General features: G+C 38.0%; 1 protein-coding gene across 26 annotated transcripts in view; it reads left to right on the top strand.

The window, feature by feature from the left end:
* The window catches only part of EPB41 (erythrocyte membrane protein band 4.1), a 199,679-nt gene that overhangs the window by 129,456 nt on the left and 50,949 nt on the right, over positions 1–19,274 (top strand). For 21 of the 26 annotated variants that reach the window (XM_064589641.1, XM_064589642.1, XM_064589629.1 and 18 more), the window contains 4 exons: positions 2,086–2,238; positions 4,554–4,651; positions 7,485–7,657; positions 17,886–18,055. In XM_064589641.1, the coding sequence (XP_064445711.1) occupies positions 2,086–2,238; positions 4,554–4,651; positions 7,485–7,657; positions 17,886–18,055 (594 nt within the window). The remainder of the gene's footprint in view (positions 1–2,085; positions 2,239–4,553; positions 4,652–7,484; positions 7,658–17,885; positions 18,056–19,274) is intronic. The other 5 variants (XM_064589638.1, XM_064589633.1, XM_064589620.1 and 2 more) reach the window with 1 other exon arrangement.

Raw genomic sequence — 19,274 nt, 5'->3', positions numbered from 1 at the left:
AGGGATACTTAGCCCCTAGAAGAGAAAGTTTAGGGAAGACATAAAACCTGTCTTTGTGTATTTGAAGGATTGCTGTGTGAAGTAGAGATTTTACTATGGCTCCAGGTATAAAGCTAGAGCTAGTAAAATGGAAATTACAGGGAAATACCATTCAGCATAGTTTGACAAATTGTGAACAGTCAGAGCTTTACTAAGATGGAATGGGCCCCTAACTACCATAGTAATTATTTCGTGCCTACAGCATGAAAGGTCCTGTTAGTCCAGTCACACACTAGATGTTTTAATGTCCTTTTTTCTAAATTCCCACCAAGCAGTTATTCTACCTGGAATAACTCCGTGACAGAATGCTCACTACCTTCTATGCCAAGATAGGTAAAATAATTGCTTGGTAGGAATTTAGAAAAAAGGACATTCAAACATCTGTTGTGTGATTGGACTAACAGAAACTTTCATGCTTCTCCCACCCTGAATAGCTGATATCTGAAGATTCTTCCTTCTTTAGATTCTGTTAAATCTAATAAAATTTCATTGCATGTTAGTGGTTTTTCTTAAAATGTTGCTCTGGATTGTTTTGGCCTGGGTGCTTCTGTGAATCTCTAAAGTAGATGATAGAAAGATCAGACCAGAAATTGTTCGGTTTTGCTTCTCAGTTCCTGCTGTAGGCTGATGTCAGTGCAGTAATTATCAGGAATAGATGAAGAAGTCAAGCAGCATATTCCTTTCCCAAATGTTGTGAAGCAAATTGTTTCTCCAAAACATATAATTAAGAGAGAGAGAAAGCCACAGGTTTTAAGAATTTAAGAGGGCATCTTCTGGGAAATTCTCAGTTATATAGTCATTGAGTTAGAGCTGTTAATAATTTTTACCTCTCAGTTGTGTTTGTACATAACACATATAAGCACTAACATGTTTCTCTATACTCAATTTGGGAAAAGGAATAGTCAAGAAACATTTAACTCTGTGCTTTGATTACCTATCTACATAGTCATTGGTAGAGATTTACTCAGGTGAAATTTATTTTCCTTATTTGCAGACACAGATGATTAATATTATATATTTAATTTTTAAAAATTACTAAGGAGGCATAGAAATGTGGCTTTATCTTGCTGTTCCTTCTTGACTTTGGGATAATATTTATAATTTAATATACTTAACATCAATAATTACAAGACTGAGATTCTCTCATACTGAGTTTATACAGGAATAGAGTCAACTCCTTTACTTATGAATTTTGGATGAATGACCACATTATCATAAAAAAAAAATAACTGTGCATGTATATTTGGTAGTAGACATACTCCTCAGCCCTAGCCTGCAGAAGTCATGTGGCCTACAGACTTAACGCTACATGTGTAGGACATAGGTAGCTGCTGTAGCTACCATAGTAATTATTTACTGATTATGGTAGTGACAGATTTGAATATTTAGAATGAGAACATGAACGTTTACCCTAGAATTTTCATATACAGACAGGCATGGTAAAAGCAGATGAGTGCCTCTTTTTGGATTATTATTATTATTTTTAAGATTTTTATTTATTTATTCATGAGAGACAGAGAGAGAGAGAGGCAGAGGGAGAAGCAGGCTCCCAAGGAGCAGGGAGCCCGATGCGCGGGACTCGATCCCAGGACCCTGGGATCATGACCTGAGCCGAAGGCAGACGCTTAACCATCTGAGCCACCCAGGCGCCCCTCTTTTTGGATTATTAAGGAACACCTTTTTGGAGAATACAGAGGCTCAGTTTTATGGGAGAAGTGCAAGCCCAGTGACATTTCACGGTGGCTTTGAGGGGTGGCTGTGGTGGCTTCATGGCTCCTTCTAGGAGTTAGTTCCTTCAGTGGGTAAGATGTGTACGTCCATGTTTCTTGGACAAGAAAAGAGCAGGTGTTCACTCACAGTGGTATGGTAACATTTTTACATGGACTCAGTAGTCCCATGGATTATGATTGTAAGGTCAAGCTTTACTTTTTAATGTATGCTTTGTAAGGGTTTTTGGTTATTGATATCTTCAGATTATCAAATAATAGTCAACCACGGGTTGAGCACTTTGCTGAAGACTGAACTGCTAACACTTTTCTTTTTCAGGACTTGGAAGGAGTGGATATCATCCTAGGTGTCTGCTCTAGTGGCCTTCTGGTTTATAAAGATAAGCTGAGGATTAACCGCTTTCCTTGGCCCAAAGTGTTGAAGATTTCTTACAAACGTAGCAGCTTTTTCATCAAGATCCGTCCTGGAGAGGTACAGCATTCATGCTTCTTTCCTTCTGAATCAAGCATGGGCCGTGTTGAAAACATCTCTTCATTCTTGCTTTTCTTATTATGTCATCTGAGACATCTCTTTGTAGCTAACTGTTCAGGAACTGGTAATTCTGTTTTCTAAATTAATCTGCCCCATAATGCTTCTTGTCTTCCTTACTACTGATCTTCTGGACATTTCTCTGTATGTAAGTAAATATATCATGGCCAAAAGTGAATCTTGGGTTGATAAACTTATTTACTTCCGGTAAAATCCTTGATGGGGAAGTATTTATAAATATTTATAAATTAAGTAGCAGGAGATTTTGAAATTGTGGGGTTAAGGTACTCATGTTTTGCACCACCAACACCTTACCTCATGTAATTAAGATTTATTTGTATGTGTAGCTCCTAGTGGTTGCTAAGAATGTATTCTAGGTCAAGTTCTAGATTTTTAATAGAGTTGGTTGTTCAGCTCATCCAGACGACTCAGTTATTAGTTGGTGTTCAAGATTTAGGATATACTAATGCTGACCAAACTTAACTTTTACATTTAGGAGCCATCATGGCACAGCAGAAAATTATTTAAGTAGGAATTAAAAAAAGTTCTAGCTCCTACTCTGCCCCTGCCGCTACTAAGCAGAATACCCAGTACAAATCGAGGGCTCAGCTTCCTTATCATTTGAGTGGGATAATACCTTCTCTGTCACAGTTGATTTGAAGATCAAATGAGATGACAGCTGTAAAAGCTCTAAACGAGAAAGTAATGCACTAATGTATATGGCTTTTTTTGTGTGTGTATCACCATCTGCTGGTGGAAAATGGCTTGTTATTTTAGCGTGGAAATACTGGATGTGCAGCCTTAAAAATCTTGGTTAGGCCCAATGAAACATTTATTTAATACCATCATTATTTACCTGTGCCTAGCAAAGAGGAGTCAATGTCTTCCCTCAAAAGTTTCAAATCTAAGAGGCATTCAGTCACCAAATATTTATTGATTGAGGGCTTGCTTTGTGCCAGGCACTATTCTTGGGTCTAGGCATATAATAGTGAATAAGAGTCCATCCCTAACCTATCTTACATTTTAATGTGGGAAGGCAGAAAATTTATACACACACACACACAAATAAATAGGATAAAGGAAGTCCTTGGGTCTTTTGAAAGTCAACTACATGATACATACTAAAACATAGAATTCTTTTTTTTTTTTTTTAAGATTTTATTTAATTATTTGACAGAGACAGAGATAGTGAGAGCAGGAACACAAGCAGGGGGAGTGGGAGAGGGAGAAGCAGGCTTCCCACCTGACCAGGGAGCCCGATGTGGGGCTCAATCCCAGGACCCTGGGATCATGACCTGAGCCGAAGGCAGACGCTTCACGACTGAGCCACCCAGGCGCCCCTAAAACATAGAATTCTTATTGAAGAAAGCAATTAGGAACAACAAAAGGATTTTGAGATGTGAAGTGTTACGTCTACAGAGGATGATATAGCAGTAGCATGTAGTAGAAACCATGAAAATCTGGTTCTGCCCCTTGATAGCTATGAGACTGAGCAAATAACTTCTCTGATCTTAGTTTCTTCATGTGTAAAAATATAGATGATACTACCTAATCATAGTATGTATATGTAGTATATTTAGTAGGCACTAAATATAAATGTCAGTTTCTTTTCTATCTTGTATGCTTAAGGTAGAAACAAAGAGGCAAAAGACTAGCAGGACAGTGTTTCTCGTATCCTTGGCAGGTTATGATTTGCTTCAGTCAAAGAGGTCTCCAGATAAATAATGGTCAGTCAAGGGAAGAAAAGAGAAAACATTTAATAATTCGGGAATCTAGTTTGAGCCAAAATCTTTAGCTCCCATTACTAAAAACAATTGCATAATAATATTGATTGATTGGAGGAATCACGTTTTCCCCTTCCCTGATCATATTGTAGTCAAGTATCCCAAATGTAGACAGTAACCAAGGAAGAGTAATGTCCGGACAGTCAAAAGGTCACTTAATTATGTCTCAGAAAAATGTACAGTGTCTGAAGGGGGGAGTGGGTTCTGAACAAAATAAAATGCATGAATAATATAAGATGCATTCCCTGGCTTCTCTGCTGTGGAAAAAGCCACCTTAAGTGAGTAGATCTCTTCTGGTAAGTAGGAAAAAATTTCAAATGAAAATTTTCAATTTCAACTGAAAAATTTCAATTTCTTAAACTAGTAGTAACATTCTTTTCATTTATAATGTCCTCTTCTGTAACACCATATTTCTCTGGTACTGGATCACTTTAGTCAAATAATCATGTTTCATGTTTATTCGCATTTTTATAGCAAGAACAATATGAGAGTACCATTGGATTCAAACTTCCCAGTTACCGAGCAGCTAAGAAATTATGGAAAGTCTGTGTAGAGCATCACACGTTTTTCAGGTATTGTTCTCACTTAAGTATTTTTCAAGGATAAATTATTTATGCATGTTTCTATTTTAAACCTGCTATTGAAATTCCCTCCTTTGTATGGCTGGCATTCTTTTATTTAGCCCAGGTGAGATCATCTTAAGCAAGACAAAATAAATCCAGTTCTCCTCCCTTGGGTTGAAAAATATTCCTTAACATTCCCAGAGCACCTTTCTGTGGGTGGTAGAAGGAGAATAGAAGGGAGGAAAAGGAATCTGTGTTTACTAGGGGCTCTGTGATCATCCTAACTGGAGCTAAAATTAGTCTGTGAGGGGGAAATACCCTGACTTACCTCCACATGGAATTTCTTAAAGCATTGCTTACCTACTTTCTGTGGGGCTGTTAGATTAGAAGGTGAAAGGTAGGAAGCTGATCGTTATCTAGGCTCTAATCAACCCCCGAAAAGAGGCACAGAGAGCCATCTTTGAAGCCCAATTGTATCAGATAATCAGAAAATAGGAGGAAGTTTCATCTGCTCAGCTTTTCAAGAGGCCACATCATTAACCCTTTGTATTCATTTACCAAACATTTTTTTAGTGCTTACCCTTTGTGTACGCACTGTAGTAGGCATTGAGAGTATACCACAAGATAGTTCTAGTCCCTGTCCTGAGGGAATAATCAATCTAGCAGAGAAGACAGACTTTACACAAGTAATCACCGGCACTGAAAGGAGAACCAGCTAGTTGCTGTCAGCTTGCCTTTTAAAGAAAATTTTCTTTATTATTGTAAATTGCATACATGGTCATAGTAAAGAAAGTAGTATAATGAACTACCCTTGTACCTACACCCACCTTCAATATTATCACCCCAAGGCCAATCTTGTTTCATCTATATCCTTACCCATTACTTCCCACTTCTTCCCAGAGTATTTTGAAGCAAATCCCAGATCTCATGCTATGTCATTTATAAATAAACTTGACTATTTATGAATGGCTCTCAAGAGAGATGACCATAATATCTTTTTTTCATAATATCTTTTATTTCTATTTGTGTTTTCATATCACACTTAGCACGATAGCACAGGAGACAGGAAGAAAACTCAGGGAAAAGAACATTTTAATTCTCATTTCAGGGTGCCTGGGTGGCTCAGTCGGTTAAGTGACTGCATTTGGCTCAGGTCATGATCCCAGGATCCTGGGATCGAGTCCCATAATGGGCTCCCTGCTCTGCGGGGAGCCTGCTTCTCCCTCTCTCCCTCTGCCTGCCGCTCCCCCTGCTTGTGCTCTCTCTCTGACAAATAAATAAAATCTTTTATTTTTTTTTTTTAAAGATTTTATTTTTTTTTTATTTATTCATGAGAGACAGAGAGAGAGACAGAGGCAGAGGGAGAAGCAGGCTCCCCGCGGAGCAGGGAGCCCGATGCGGGACTCGATCCCAGGACCCTGGGATCATGACCTGAGCCGAAGGCAGATGCTTAACTGACTGAGCCACCCAGGCGTCCCTAAATAAAATCTTTTAAAAAAATTATCATTTCAGAATAAACATGAAGGTATACTTCATAACCAATTAAGGAATCTTAATTTTTGGCATTGATATATTTATGTTTTTATCATCCTCATCTTTAAAATCAAACCAAGAAAATAGAGTTTTTAAAAAGGGTAAGGGTGGGGTGCCTGTGTGGCTCAGTCAGTTGAGCATCCAACTCTTGGTTTAGGCTCAGGTCATGATCTCATGGGTTGTGGGATTGAGTCCTATGGCGGGCTCCACACTCAGCAGGAGTCTTCTTGAGATTCTCTTCCTCTGCCCCTCCTTCTGCTTATGCGTGCTTGCACACACTCTCTCTCTCTCTCTCTCTCTCTCTCACTCTCAAATAAATAAATAAATAAATAAATAAATAAATAAATAAATCTTTAAAAAAAACTAAAAGGGTACAGGTGAGAAAGAGTTTTTTGAATGTTTAATATGTATGGTATAGATTTCAACTACAGCCCAAAATATTTACTTGTAGGACAGTATGTTTGAATCTGTTTTATCAAATAAGAGAATATATTAATATGTAATGCTTCATCACACAAAAGAAAGTAAATATTTACTGAATTAAAATAAACTATCCCAAAGGGAAAAAGTACTCTCTTTTTGGTAGTGTTTGATGTAGCAATTGATGTATTTATTCAGCAAACATTTACTGAGTGGCAAATTCATGCCAGGCACTATGCCAGGAGTGAAAACACAAAGGTAAATAAATCATAGTCTTTATCCTTTACCCATAGAGAGCCCACAGCCTTGTAGTGGAGACCAGCACATAGATTGTTTCAGGTCAGTGCGGTAAATGCCGTGGCAAAAGAGATTACAGGGTATAGCACAGAAAGAAGATGGGGTTCCTAACTGCGATAAATACACCAAGTAACCAATTAAATAGGTTAACAGGCACTAATTGAGTTTGGAGTGCATTTGACAAAATTATTTTAATAGAGTGGAAAAAGTGCTCTGGGCTTGGACCCTGTTATTGCCCAATCTCGGCTATGTGATCTTAAGGCAGTAACTTCTTTTTGGAAGTTCAGTTTCTTATATCTGTAAAATGATGAAAATATTACATGGATGTAATGAAAATATTACAGTGCTATAAAAGCATTTTGAAAACCATAAGGCCCTATCTATAGGGATATATGATGATATTATTAATATAGGCCACAATTAAATTATACATGTTGCTTTGAGAAATGATGTAGAATTAAAATAATGATTGTTTGATTGGAACTCTGTCTTAGTAACTATAAGGAAATGAGATTAATTCATGATTTTTGTCTTTACTCTCCCAGTCTCATTAGAGTGAGATAATACATACAATTTTGTTTTTCCACCCTAGACTGACATCTACAGACACCCTTCCTAAAAGCAAATTTCTTGCACTGGGATCCAAATTTCGATACAGTGGCCGGACTCAGGCGCAGACCAGGCAAGCTAGTGCCCTGATTGACAGGCCTGCCCCACACTTCGAGCGTACAGCAAGCAAACGGGCATCCCGGAGCCTTGATGGAGGTTTGTATTGAGTATTAATGATTTCTTGTGATCCTAACTCATTAGGGAAAGATAAAAGAAGTTCAGTTGTCTATAAGGGAGCCAAATTAAAGAATCTCAGTGGTAAATGAAATGGATCTTACTAATTGTTTCAGTGGAATCTTAAGAAAAGTAGAACTGAGGTTCTGAGAGAGTAGTAACTAGATCAAGTTTCTGCTGCTAGGTAGTAGTAGATGAACACCACTAGAATCAGAATTCAAATGCAGAATCTCTACCACAGCGTGACAACCTAATGTCATATACCGAACTAAAACCTACTCTTTAATGTTTTTAAAGAGTAGTTTTTTCAAGTAGGAAAGAGGAAAAGGGTCTGGCTCACTAGAGCATTCATTTAAAAAGTTTAGATGATTTGCCCTGTGGCAATTAGAGACAGAAAAAGCAGTTGTGTTATTGGAGTCTCTAAATTTTGTTTAAATAAAATAGAGAGGAAATAGATAATTTTCATGATTGTGTGTACCAACAGAAGATATTTCTGAATTTTTCCTAGTCTCAAGGATTTGAGAGTATTCCTGAAATGAAGTAATAAAGCCATACTCAGTTCTTTATGCCACTTAAACAACAAAGGTGGCTAATAAATAAAATTTCAGAAGGCAGTAACCAAAACAGAGTATTGTTGATTGTATTTATTAGGGAGTCATCAGGGCCCAGCTCTATGCTATCTACTGTAAAAGGAAACTGTATGTTACAGAAGTTAAAGGTTTGGTTTCTACCCTCAGATAGACCTGGGTCCACCTCAACTCCTGCATTTATGATCTGTCTTCTTGGGCAAGTTACTTAATCTCTGTGCCTTGGTTTTCTCATTTATAAAATGGGCATGGTGATAATATAATAATACCTCAAAGAGTTTTTGTGAGGAATAAATCAGATGATGTATATATGGTGCTTAGCACAATGGCTAACACTTAATAAGTGACCCCAAAATAGTAGTTATTATTAAGATATTGTTAATATTCTGGCCACAGCATTATTATTTTGTCCAGAATTATGCTGCCATATTTTGGTTTGTTGCATTAACAGAGCTACCTCGCTCAGTTTAAGAGGAATCCAGAATGAGTCAGTCACACTTGGAAAAGAGATTACCCAAGGAGTGGAACTTTTGTGCTTCCATTTTGCAAGTCATGCTTCTGTCTTTCTGATGTTTCTCTACTGTCCTGAGTTTGAAGGGGATGCTTTAATAGTAAGAGGACAAGGCAGATTACACGCTTTGTCTTACTCAGTCATCATGAAGACACTAGGAATTTGGCTCAAAGATTAAATAAGTTTTCTTAAGATATGATAGCTGATAAGTGGATTGGAGTACAGGTTGGTTTAACTCCAAAATCCATGTTCTTTCCGATACTTACTTATTCCTTTGTTCAACAACTTACTTTACCTTTCCTACATGTCAAGTTTTGTTCTAGTCACTGGCGAGACAGCTGTGAACATACAAACATGGTCTCTGCCCTTGCAGGGCTTACATTCTATGGGTAAACAGTTATAAAACAAAACAGTTTCAGATAGTAATAAGTACTATGAAGAAAATAAAACAGTGATGGGTAAAGAGTGTCTGGGGATGGGGGAGACCAGAAAACTGTTTGAGATTGAGTGGTCTATATCTAAATTTAGAAGGTCCCTCTGAGGAGCTTTGTTTGAACTGAGACCTGAATTATGAGGAGTTAGCCATCCCAGCATCTGGGGAAGAACATTCTCAAAGGGGGAGTAGCAGGTACAATGACCTGGAGGTAGGAATGAGCTTGGCATGGGTCTAGATCAGTGCCGTCCCGGAGAACTTTGTGTTCTGATGGAAATCTGTTTAGTGAGGTCCAATTTGGTAGCCTGTGGCCACATGTGACCAATTATGAACATGAAATGTGGCTATGTAACTAAGGAATTGAATTTTAATTAAATTTAAATTTAAATAGCCATATGTGGCTGGTAGCTCCATGTTGGGTAGCACAGGTCTAGATCCTAAGTGAACAGGGGAAAGGAGCAAAATAAATAAATAAATAGAATAAGTGAGGTCAGAGAAGTGGGAGGGGCCAGATTATATAAGGCCTTGCAGGCCATCTAAAGAATTTAGATTTTATTTTGGTTGCAGTGGAAAGCGGTTAGAGGGAGTGATATGATCTGATTTCCATTTTTAAAAGACCACCCTGACTGCTGGGTGAATGCTCCACTGAAGGGGGAGTAAAGCAGAAGCATGGTGAAGTCTGTTGCAGGATCTGGGTGAGAGGTGATGACAGCTGGGACTTGAGTATTGGCAATGAAGACAGGGGAAACTAGTCAGAAATACATTCTGGGGACGCCTGGGTGGGTTAAGTGTCTGCCTTTGGCTCAGGTCATGATCCCAGGGTCCTGGGATCGAGTCCCGCATCGAGCTCCTTGCTCAGCAGGGAGCCTGCTTCTCCCTCTCCCTCTGCCTGCTCTGCCTGCCACCCCCCTCCCCGCTTGTGTGCATGCGCTCTCTCTCTCTGCCAAATAAATAAATAAATAAATAAATAAAATCTTTAAAAAAAAAAAAAAAAGACATTTTGGAGGTAGGCCTGACAGAATTACTGATAAATTAAGTGTTGGAGATGGTATGGAAAAGAAAATCAGGGTTTATTCCTAGGCTTGATCATTTAGTACAATGGGAAAGTCTGAGAGAGAGGCACAGTTGGGCGTATGGAAAATCAAGACTTCCGTTTTGGACAAGGTAAATTTTAGATATGATCACTCAATCCTCATGTCTGCCATATTTATATAACATGATCAGGCATCTCCTTCCTTGTCCAGTAAAGCATCCTACTTTCAGTTTACCTTGGGTTTGGGGAGCTATTATTTTTATTGTTTTTATCCACAATTTCCAGTGAGAAACTGAGGTTGGAAAGTTTAAGTGACTTGTTCAATATATCTCACAGATAGTAAGTTGCAAAGCTAGACCTATATTTGTCTGATACCATATCCCATGGCTTTTTCCACTAAGTAGAAATTCTTCATTATTTAGATATTATGCCTGATGTGTCCTTTCTAATAGCAAAGATAACCAAAGATTCAAGTGTTAATGAGCTTTGGTATCTTAAACAAATTAGAAAGCTTTACTTATAGAGAGACTTACATTACTTTTAGAAATTATATCCCGACTGTCTGTCTTTTTCTAGCTGTAGAAATGTCACAATTCAAGACATTGTTGTCTCTATTGACCAATATTAGCTAGTTCTTATTAAATTACACTCTATGCCCTGGGGGGTGGGGGGGTGGGGGATGTCTTCAAAATGCTGTGGTAATGGTTGAGATTCTAAAACAAAAGCGTGTAAGACCTTCCAAGGAAAGATAGCTTTGGTGGCTTTACCATTAGTATCACAGAGTTTGGGAACTTCAAAAAAATTTTTGGAAATCATTTATTCCAGCCACCTGATTTTACAGAAGTGAAACCTAAAGCCTAAAAAAAGTTTGTCCAGGGTTAACATAGTCTGTCAGTACAAACTTAGGATAGAATCCTATATGTTGGGGCACCTGGGTGGCTCAGTCAGTTAACCATCTGCCTTGGGCTCAGGTCATGATCCCGGGGCCCTGGGACAGAGCCTCACGTTGGGCTCCCTGCTCAGTGGCGAGTCTGCTTCTCCATCTCCCTTTGCCGCCCCTCCCGCCCCACCCGTATGCGCATGCTCCTCCCCCCCTCAAAATAAATAAATAAAATCTTAAAAAAATAAAAAAGAATCCTGTACGTTTTCTGGTACCCAGATCCGTCCCTTTTTACCTTCATATATTCCAGGATGCCTTCTTCCTATCTTTACATTCTGAGGATTTTTTTTAAAAGATGCCTGATCTTTACTGGTCTTGATAATTACCATAATTCTTGTTACACTGTAAATGCTTAATAAATGTTGAAAATAAGATTATGTTTTTCCTGTCAGCTGAATGTGAGCAGGATCTTATGTTCCACTTGCCATTGGATGTTTTAAGTGCATTAGAATATCCTATTTCAGCTGTTGTCCCTCTTTAATTCCTTCTACGTGGGAGAAAAGTACTGCTTTTTTTTTGTTGCTTAATTTTTCAAACCTTCATTCAAATCCTGATGACTAATGAAGTTGAGTACCTTTTCGTAGTTTGTAGGTCATTTGCATATCATCGTTTCTGAAGTGCCTGTTCCAAACTTTTGCTCATATTTTTATTGTGTTGTCTTATTAGTTTGTAGGAGTTCTTTTTAAAAAAATTTTTTTTAATTTAAATTCAGTTAATTAACATATAATGTATTATTGGTTTCAGAGGTACAGGTCTGTGATCCATCAGTCTTATATAATATGCAGTGCTGTAGGAGTTCTTTATACTTGTCTCACTCCCAGTGTCAGGGACAAACCGTCAGTATTTCATAACTAAGTGTGATGTTTATTCTAGGTTTTGTTAGCTACCTTTTATCAGTTAAGGAAGTTTTCTTTTATTCCTAGTTTCCTAAGTTTCTATCATAAATGAATGGTGACTTGGGGTGCCTGGGTGGCTCAGTCGTTAAGCGTCTGCCTTCGGCTCAGGTCGTGATCCCAGGGTCCTGGGATCGAGCCCCGCATTGGGCTCCCTGCTCCGCGGGAAGCCTGCTTCTCCCTCTCCCACTCCCCCTGCTTGTGTTCCCTTTCTCGCTGTGTCTCTCTCTGTCAAAATAAATAAATAAAATCTTAAAATAAATAATAAATGAATGGTGACTTATCAAGTGCTTTTTAATTCATTGATATATAGTTGACTTTTGAACAACATGGTTTTCAACTGTATGGGTACATTTATAGGCAGATGATTTTTGGTAAATACAACATAATACTATCAGTGTATTTTCTTTTCCTTATGATTATCTTAATATTTTCTTTTCTCTAGTTTATTGTAAGAATATAGTATATAATATACCTAACATACAAAATAATGTGTTTATTGATGGTTTGTGTTTTTAGGAAGGCTTCCAGCCAACAATAGGCTATTAGGAGTTAAGTTTTTGGGGAGTCAGAAGTTATATACAGATTTTCAACTGTGAGAGGGAGTTGGCACCCCTAAGCCCAGTGCTGTTCAAGGGTCAGCTATAATAATATGATTTTTCTCCCTTTTTATATTATGTGGTGGATTACATTGATTGACCTTCAGTCCTTAAACCAACTTGGCATCCTCAGAGTAAACACAATTTGATTATAATGTTTTTCTTGTGTATTATTTTAGAGTTTTTGGCAACTATTTTCTTTCTTTCTTTTTTTAAGATTTTATTTTTTTAAATTTTTTGACAAACACAGTGAGAGAGGGAACACAAGCAGGGTGAGTGGGAGAGGGAAGAAGCAGGCTTCCCGCAGAGCAGGGAGCCCGATATGGGGTTCAATCCCAGGACCCTGGGATCATGACCTGAGCCGAAGACAGATGCTTAACGACTGAGCCACCCAGGCGCCCCCAACTATTTTCATAAGAGAGATAGGCCTGTTATTTTCCTTTCTTGTAATGTTGTCAGGTTTTAGTTATCAAGTGTACGGTGGCCTCATAAAATAAATTGAGGAGGATTCCCTCTTTTTCTGTTTTCTGGAAGAGTTTGTGTAAGGTTGGTATTTTTTCCTCAGTGTGTGGAAGAATTCACTGATAAAGCCATCTGGTCCTAGGGATCTCGTTGTGGGGGAGTTCCTTACTTTCAGATTCAATGTCTTTATTAGATAAAGGACTATTAAGATGTTCTAGTTTTTGTTTCAGTTTTGGTAATTGTGCTTTTCCAGGAAATGCCTATTCCATCTAAAATTTTTAAAAAGATTTATTTATCTATTAGAGAGAGAGGGAGCAGGGGGAGGGGCAGAGGGAGAGGGAGAGAGAGCCCTAAGTAGACTCCATGCCAAGTGCAGAGCTGACGCTGGGCTTGATCTCACAACCCAAGCCGAAACCAAGAGTCGGACGCTTAACCAGTGTGCCCCTCCCTCTAAATTTTTAAATTTATTCATATAACGTTGGGTATCTTTTTAATATCTCTAAGAACTATAGCAGTGTTTTCTTTTGTGTTCCTGATATTGGTAAGCTGTGCTTCTTTTTTTCTTGAATAATCTTGCTACAGATCTGTTAATTTTATTAATATCTTCAAAGACCCAACTTTTGGGGGTTTTTTTGTTTTCTCATATTATATATATTTTAATTTATGCCAGCTAATATCTTCATTATTTTCTTTCTACTTTTACTGAACTACTGTTTTTCATTTCTTGAAATGGATACCCATTGCTGTTCATTATTTCTTACAACCTAATCTTAGAATTTAAGTGACTTGCCTAAGGTCACATAGCAACAAAACTAGAAGTAGAGTCTACGACTGTTCTCTCAGACCCATGTTTTTTTACTGTTCACCATGATGACTTTTTTTTTTCTAGAAGAGGAAGAATAAAAAATAGTAATATTTGTTGAGCACTTAGTATGTTCAGGCACTGTTCTAAGTATTTTACGTGTGTGGTACTATCTTTTAAGTCTCTGAATTACAAATAAACTGAATAGGACAATATTTTTTAGTTTTGTTTCCAAATGTCTTCTTTTTCTCTGTGTGCTGTCTTCTCAGTACAAGAATTAGAAACAGGTCTATGGAAACTGTTTTTCCCTCCTTTTCCTAGATCCTTCTCTATTCATCTTAAGAAAGAGACTTTTCCCTGTTAGGCCCTCCTCTTTATATATATATATATTTATATAAATATATAAAATATAAGCCTCTAAGCTAGAGATGGTATATTAGGAAACTTTTACAAGAATTGTTTTATAAACGCCCTCATTTTAATGATACATATGAACACTCCCTTTTGTGTTCTATCTGCTGCTCAGAGCATCTGCTTCACCAGCTGAGACGCTAAAACTGGTTCTTGAGATCCCAGTTTATACGTTAGAGTGGTAAGTCACAAGGATAGCTAATAATGATGACAAAGATTTTTCAGCTTATATTTTCGTTGCACTTTTCGCTTTTCAAACCATTTCTGTATATTCCTATTTAGTACCAACAACCTAATGAACAAGAAGCATTTAGGAATTCTTGGTTTAATCATGAGGAAACTGGGGCACAAAAAAATTATATAACTTGTTAGGGTCACACAACTAGACAATTCATCCTCTTGGTGAATAGTGGTTGTAGTGATTCTTGCCAGGGGAATACACCCATATCATCTTTGGAGCTTTAAAACAAAACAAATACCGGGGCATCTGGGTGGCTCAGTCGTTAAGCATCTGCCTTCGGCTCGGGTCATGATCCCAGGGTCCTGGGATCGAGCCCCGCATCGGGCTCCCTGCTCGACGGGAGGCCTGCTTCTCCCTCTCCCGCTCCCCCTGCTTGTGTTCCCTCTCTCACTGTGTCTCTCTGTCAAATAAATAAATAAAATTTTAAAAAAAGAAAAAGAAAAAGAAAAGTAGGTATAACTGTGGAAACTGGCAGTTAGAAAGAGAGGCATAAAGTTTCACCATTTGTAAAATGTAGAAGGTATTAACTCTATAGAATAGTTAGGGAATGCACACTCAATGGATATAAAAATACTTTATAAACCCGAAATATTAAAACTTTTAATGTCATACCTCTAAGTCTTTGTATTTTTTTGTTATGGGTTAATATTTCAATAGTATGTTGGGAAATAATTAATTATGCACATACTGATAGGCAATTCAAGTGAAAGATTTCACCTGGGAGCCCTAGAGAGAAGCAAATTTCTTTCCTTTTCTCAGTAAGAAGACTACAAAGTATGGATCAGAGCAGAAAATCATATTAGTGTTGTTGTTGTTTTTAAACATCTTTATTGAGATATAATTCACACACCATATAATTCTCCCATTTTGATTGCATAATTCAATGCTTTTCTGTATATTTTTTGGGGGTAGTGATTGTTTTTTAAGATGTTTTGGCTCTTCAGTTTTGTGAATTTATTTGTTAGCTATTACAAGATTTAGGTGACCTGAGCCGAAGGCAGACGCTTAACGACTGAGCCACCCAGGCGCCCTATACCTACTTTTCCACAGACAGTACAGATTGCCAGGGCTAGGAATACCAAAGACATAAATCATTTGGCTCTGCAGTATTAGTATTGGATCAAAACCAAATGCAAGTGGCAAAATAACACATGGTGAAAGCATGGGCTATGTTTCTATGATGCCAGGCAGAGTTGAATTAATTCTTTGAGAGGAGGTGTGAATACACATGTATAATGATAGTTTAACACAACTGTGAGCAAAATATTTTGTCACATTCCCCTGTGTTGTTAGATTTGGTCTGCCATCTGCCATTCTTGCATTGAGTAGCTTAGAGCACCCATGAGAAGCAAGGACTTGCAAGAGGCCACAGAATTTTCACTGGAAGATAGATGATTCCTGTGTTTCTCCTGTTTTTCCTGTGTATCCTTTGAGGAATGATTTCTTTCACTGGAGATTATTACTGGGTAACAAGCATTTTTTTCTTGGAGTTGTATGTACGAAGTAGTTGTGAATTCCAATTTTTTATCTGTTCTGATTCATGGAATTCCTTTGTTTTAGCTAATATTTACTACTAATTCAGAATTGCCTCAGTGGTTCAGTCAGTTAAGCGTCAGACTCTTGATTTCAGTTTAGGTTATGATCTCAGGGTTGTGAGATGGAGCGTGGCTTTGGGCTGGGCATGGCACCTGCTTAAGAGTCTCTCTCTCTCTCTCTCTCTCCCTCTGCCCCTCCCCCGACCGGGCATGTTCTCTCAAAAAAAAAAAAGAAAGAAAGAATAAATAAAATCTTTTAAAAAAAAATTCAGTATAGGGGCGCCTGGGTGGCTCAGTCGTTAAGCGTCTACCTTCAGCTCAGGTCATGATCCCAGGGTCCTGGGATCGAACCCCACATCGGGCTCCCTGCTCTGCGGGAAGCCTGCTTCTCTCTCTCCCATTCCCCCCTGCTTGTGTTCCCGCTCTCGCTGTGTCTCTTTCTGTCAAATAAATAAAATCTTTAAAAAAAATTCAGTATATTCAGTTTAAGAAGGCAGGAAAGCATACAATAAAAGTTGTAAGGATTTCCATGCAAAAATAATTAAAATTTAAAAATCTCAGTACATGAAAGGATAATGATCTGTCATCGGAAATATTAAATCACATGGAGGGGCATGTGGGTGGCTCAGTTGGTTAAGCATCCAACTAGATCTCATCTCAGGTCTTGATGTCAGGGTCATGAGTTCAAGCCCTGAGTTGGGCTCCATGCTGGGCGTGGATCCTACTTAAAAATAAATAAACAAATCATGTGGAGACACACTGCATTCCCAGACACTGCCAGATAAGTGAGGTTACTATGAAGTATGTATATGTGAATTATTAACTCTGAAAAGATCAAGCTTTTGTCATAAGCCTATATTGCGTATTGTCTCTAGAACAGTCTATATACAGCCTTTTCCCTAAGTCAAGGTTTCTTAATCTCAGCAACCTTGGCCAGTACCCCCTCCTACTTCTCTCCCCTGTTGTAGCAATCAAAAACGTCTCCAGACATTCCCAAATATTGTCTGAGGGACAAAATCACTCCTGGTTGAGAACCACTGCCCTAGGTATGTTAGAGAAGAGGGACTGTAATACAAATTATAAGATTCTGAGAGAAGGTAGGAGAGAACTCAAAAAAGTTTTGTTTTTTTTTTAAGGACTAAAGGCCAAAGGTTTTGAATTCATATTATTTTAATCAAATGACTTGTTAAAAGGGCAAGTATCTGGTTCAAAGGTTTGCCTTTAAGCATCAAAAAGTGTGCATATCTTACAAGATCAGTTTATCAAGTTACTTTGTAATCATTCCAAGCAGGCTTCATGGAAGAAATCAGACTTGATCCTTTTTTCCTAGAACATATTTTTTAGGTTCCTAAAATCACCTATATATAAATGGATCTGTGTGTCAATATGGCTTCATGAAAGAAGTCAGACTTAATTAACCTCTTTTTTTTTCTCCATAGACTACATTGCAGGTTCTTAAAACTAACAGAGTACAAGGTTAAACAGTCTTGCTAACTTTTTAATAGAAAGAGTTTTTAATTTCTTTTCTTATTTTGATCCCCTCCGCCCCCTTATGGAACATGATAGCATAGTTTAACTTTTCTGTTTTAGCTTTTTTAATGCCATCAGTTACCTGGCAGAGCACTAATGATTTATTCTTTACTTTCTGTATGATAGCCTGCTGGATACTGTGTCCTGGATTCACAATTATTTTACCTGGTGACTCTGAAGTAGTATTGTGACTCTTGCCTTCACTTATCTTTCCTTTTCCCTTTCTTATGTAGCAGCAGCTGTTGATTCAGACCGAAGTCCCCGGCCCACCTCTGCACCAGCCATTGCTCAGAGTGAGGACACAGAGGTTTCTAAAGCAGAGAAGGAAACAGTGAAGGTTGAAGAGCAAAAGGAAGAAGTGCCGCCCGAGCAAGCTGAGCCAGAGCCCACAGAAGCGTGGAAGGTATGCCGTAAGTCCAGATATCTGGCTAGTTTACTTTCTGATTTTTAAAAAAATTTTTTATTTAAATTCAGTTAATACTTTCTGATTTAGACATGTTAACTCCTTGGCCAGGAAGGTTTTCAAAGCATTGATTCTTGTAGAATTCTAACAAAGTTATTTCTTCTTTACTCTTTCTAAAAGAAAGTATTCCCCATGAACCTGTAAAATATTTTCATAGAATTATGTCATGAAGACTAAGCCATCTGAGTTTTCAGGTGACCTACCTACACTGCTGTTATCTAACTTATATCTAAAAGAAAAGAGTTTTTAACACTGTGATCATCTGCTCTTAAAAATAATTTTTGTTCAACCAGAAGGAATCTCCACATTCCTTTTTAAGAGTAAGCTCTGCTAATGGAATTAAAATATAATTTGATTTCCTAAGATGAGTATATGTGCAACATACCTAGAGAATATCCCAGTTAGTATTACATAAAGCACATCTGTGTGGTTGTTCAAATCAAATTGTTTACAAAACGGTGAAGATCCTTATGTAGGGGCGATTATGCCACTGAGTTGCTTACAGTTCTGAGTTGATTGTACCCACAGTCACTGACCTTGTTGAAAAATCACCAATTAGGGCGCCTGGGTGGCTCAGCTGGTTAAGCGACTGCCTTCGGCTCAGGTCATGATCCTGGAGTCCCGGGACCTAGTCCCACATCGGGCTCCCTGCTCGGCGGGGAGTCTGCTTCTCCCTCTGACCCTCCTCCCTCTCATGCTCTCTATCTCATTCTCTCTCTCAAATAAATAAATAAAATCTTAAAATAAAATAAAATAAAATAAAATAAAAAATAAACAAAAAATCTTATAAATAAATAAATAAACTCCATTATCATATTACTAATTTTCCCAAATGTGAATGAGTCTTAATATTTTAACCAAGATTTAGTGTTAATTTCAGAGAATATTCACAATCAATTTTTAGTAAGAGATAGTCTTAAATCTTCAGTTACTCTCTTATTTTTAAAAGACCTGGGGGGCGGGGCGCCTGGGTGGCTCAGTCGGTTAAGCGACTGCCTTCGGCTCAGGTCATGATCCTGGAGTCCCGGGTTCGAGTCCCGCATCGGGCTCCCTGGTCTGCTTCTCCCTCTGACCCTCTCATGCTCTCTCTATCTCATTCTCTCTCTCAAATAAATAAATAAAATCTTAAAAAAAAAAAATCACCAATTAGCAGATTTCC

This window comes from Mirounga angustirostris, unplaced genomic scaffold, assembly GCF_029215605.1.
Source record: "Mirounga angustirostris isolate CCGP_5_RB_7025 unplaced genomic scaffold, mMirAng1.0.hap1 SCAF_4, whole genome shotgun sequence".
In the NCBI taxonomy this organism is placed as follows: domain Eukaryota; kingdom Metazoa; phylum Chordata; class Mammalia; order Carnivora; family Phocidae; genus Mirounga; species Mirounga angustirostris.
This window is presented reverse-complemented; position numbering and strand designations above follow the sequence as displayed.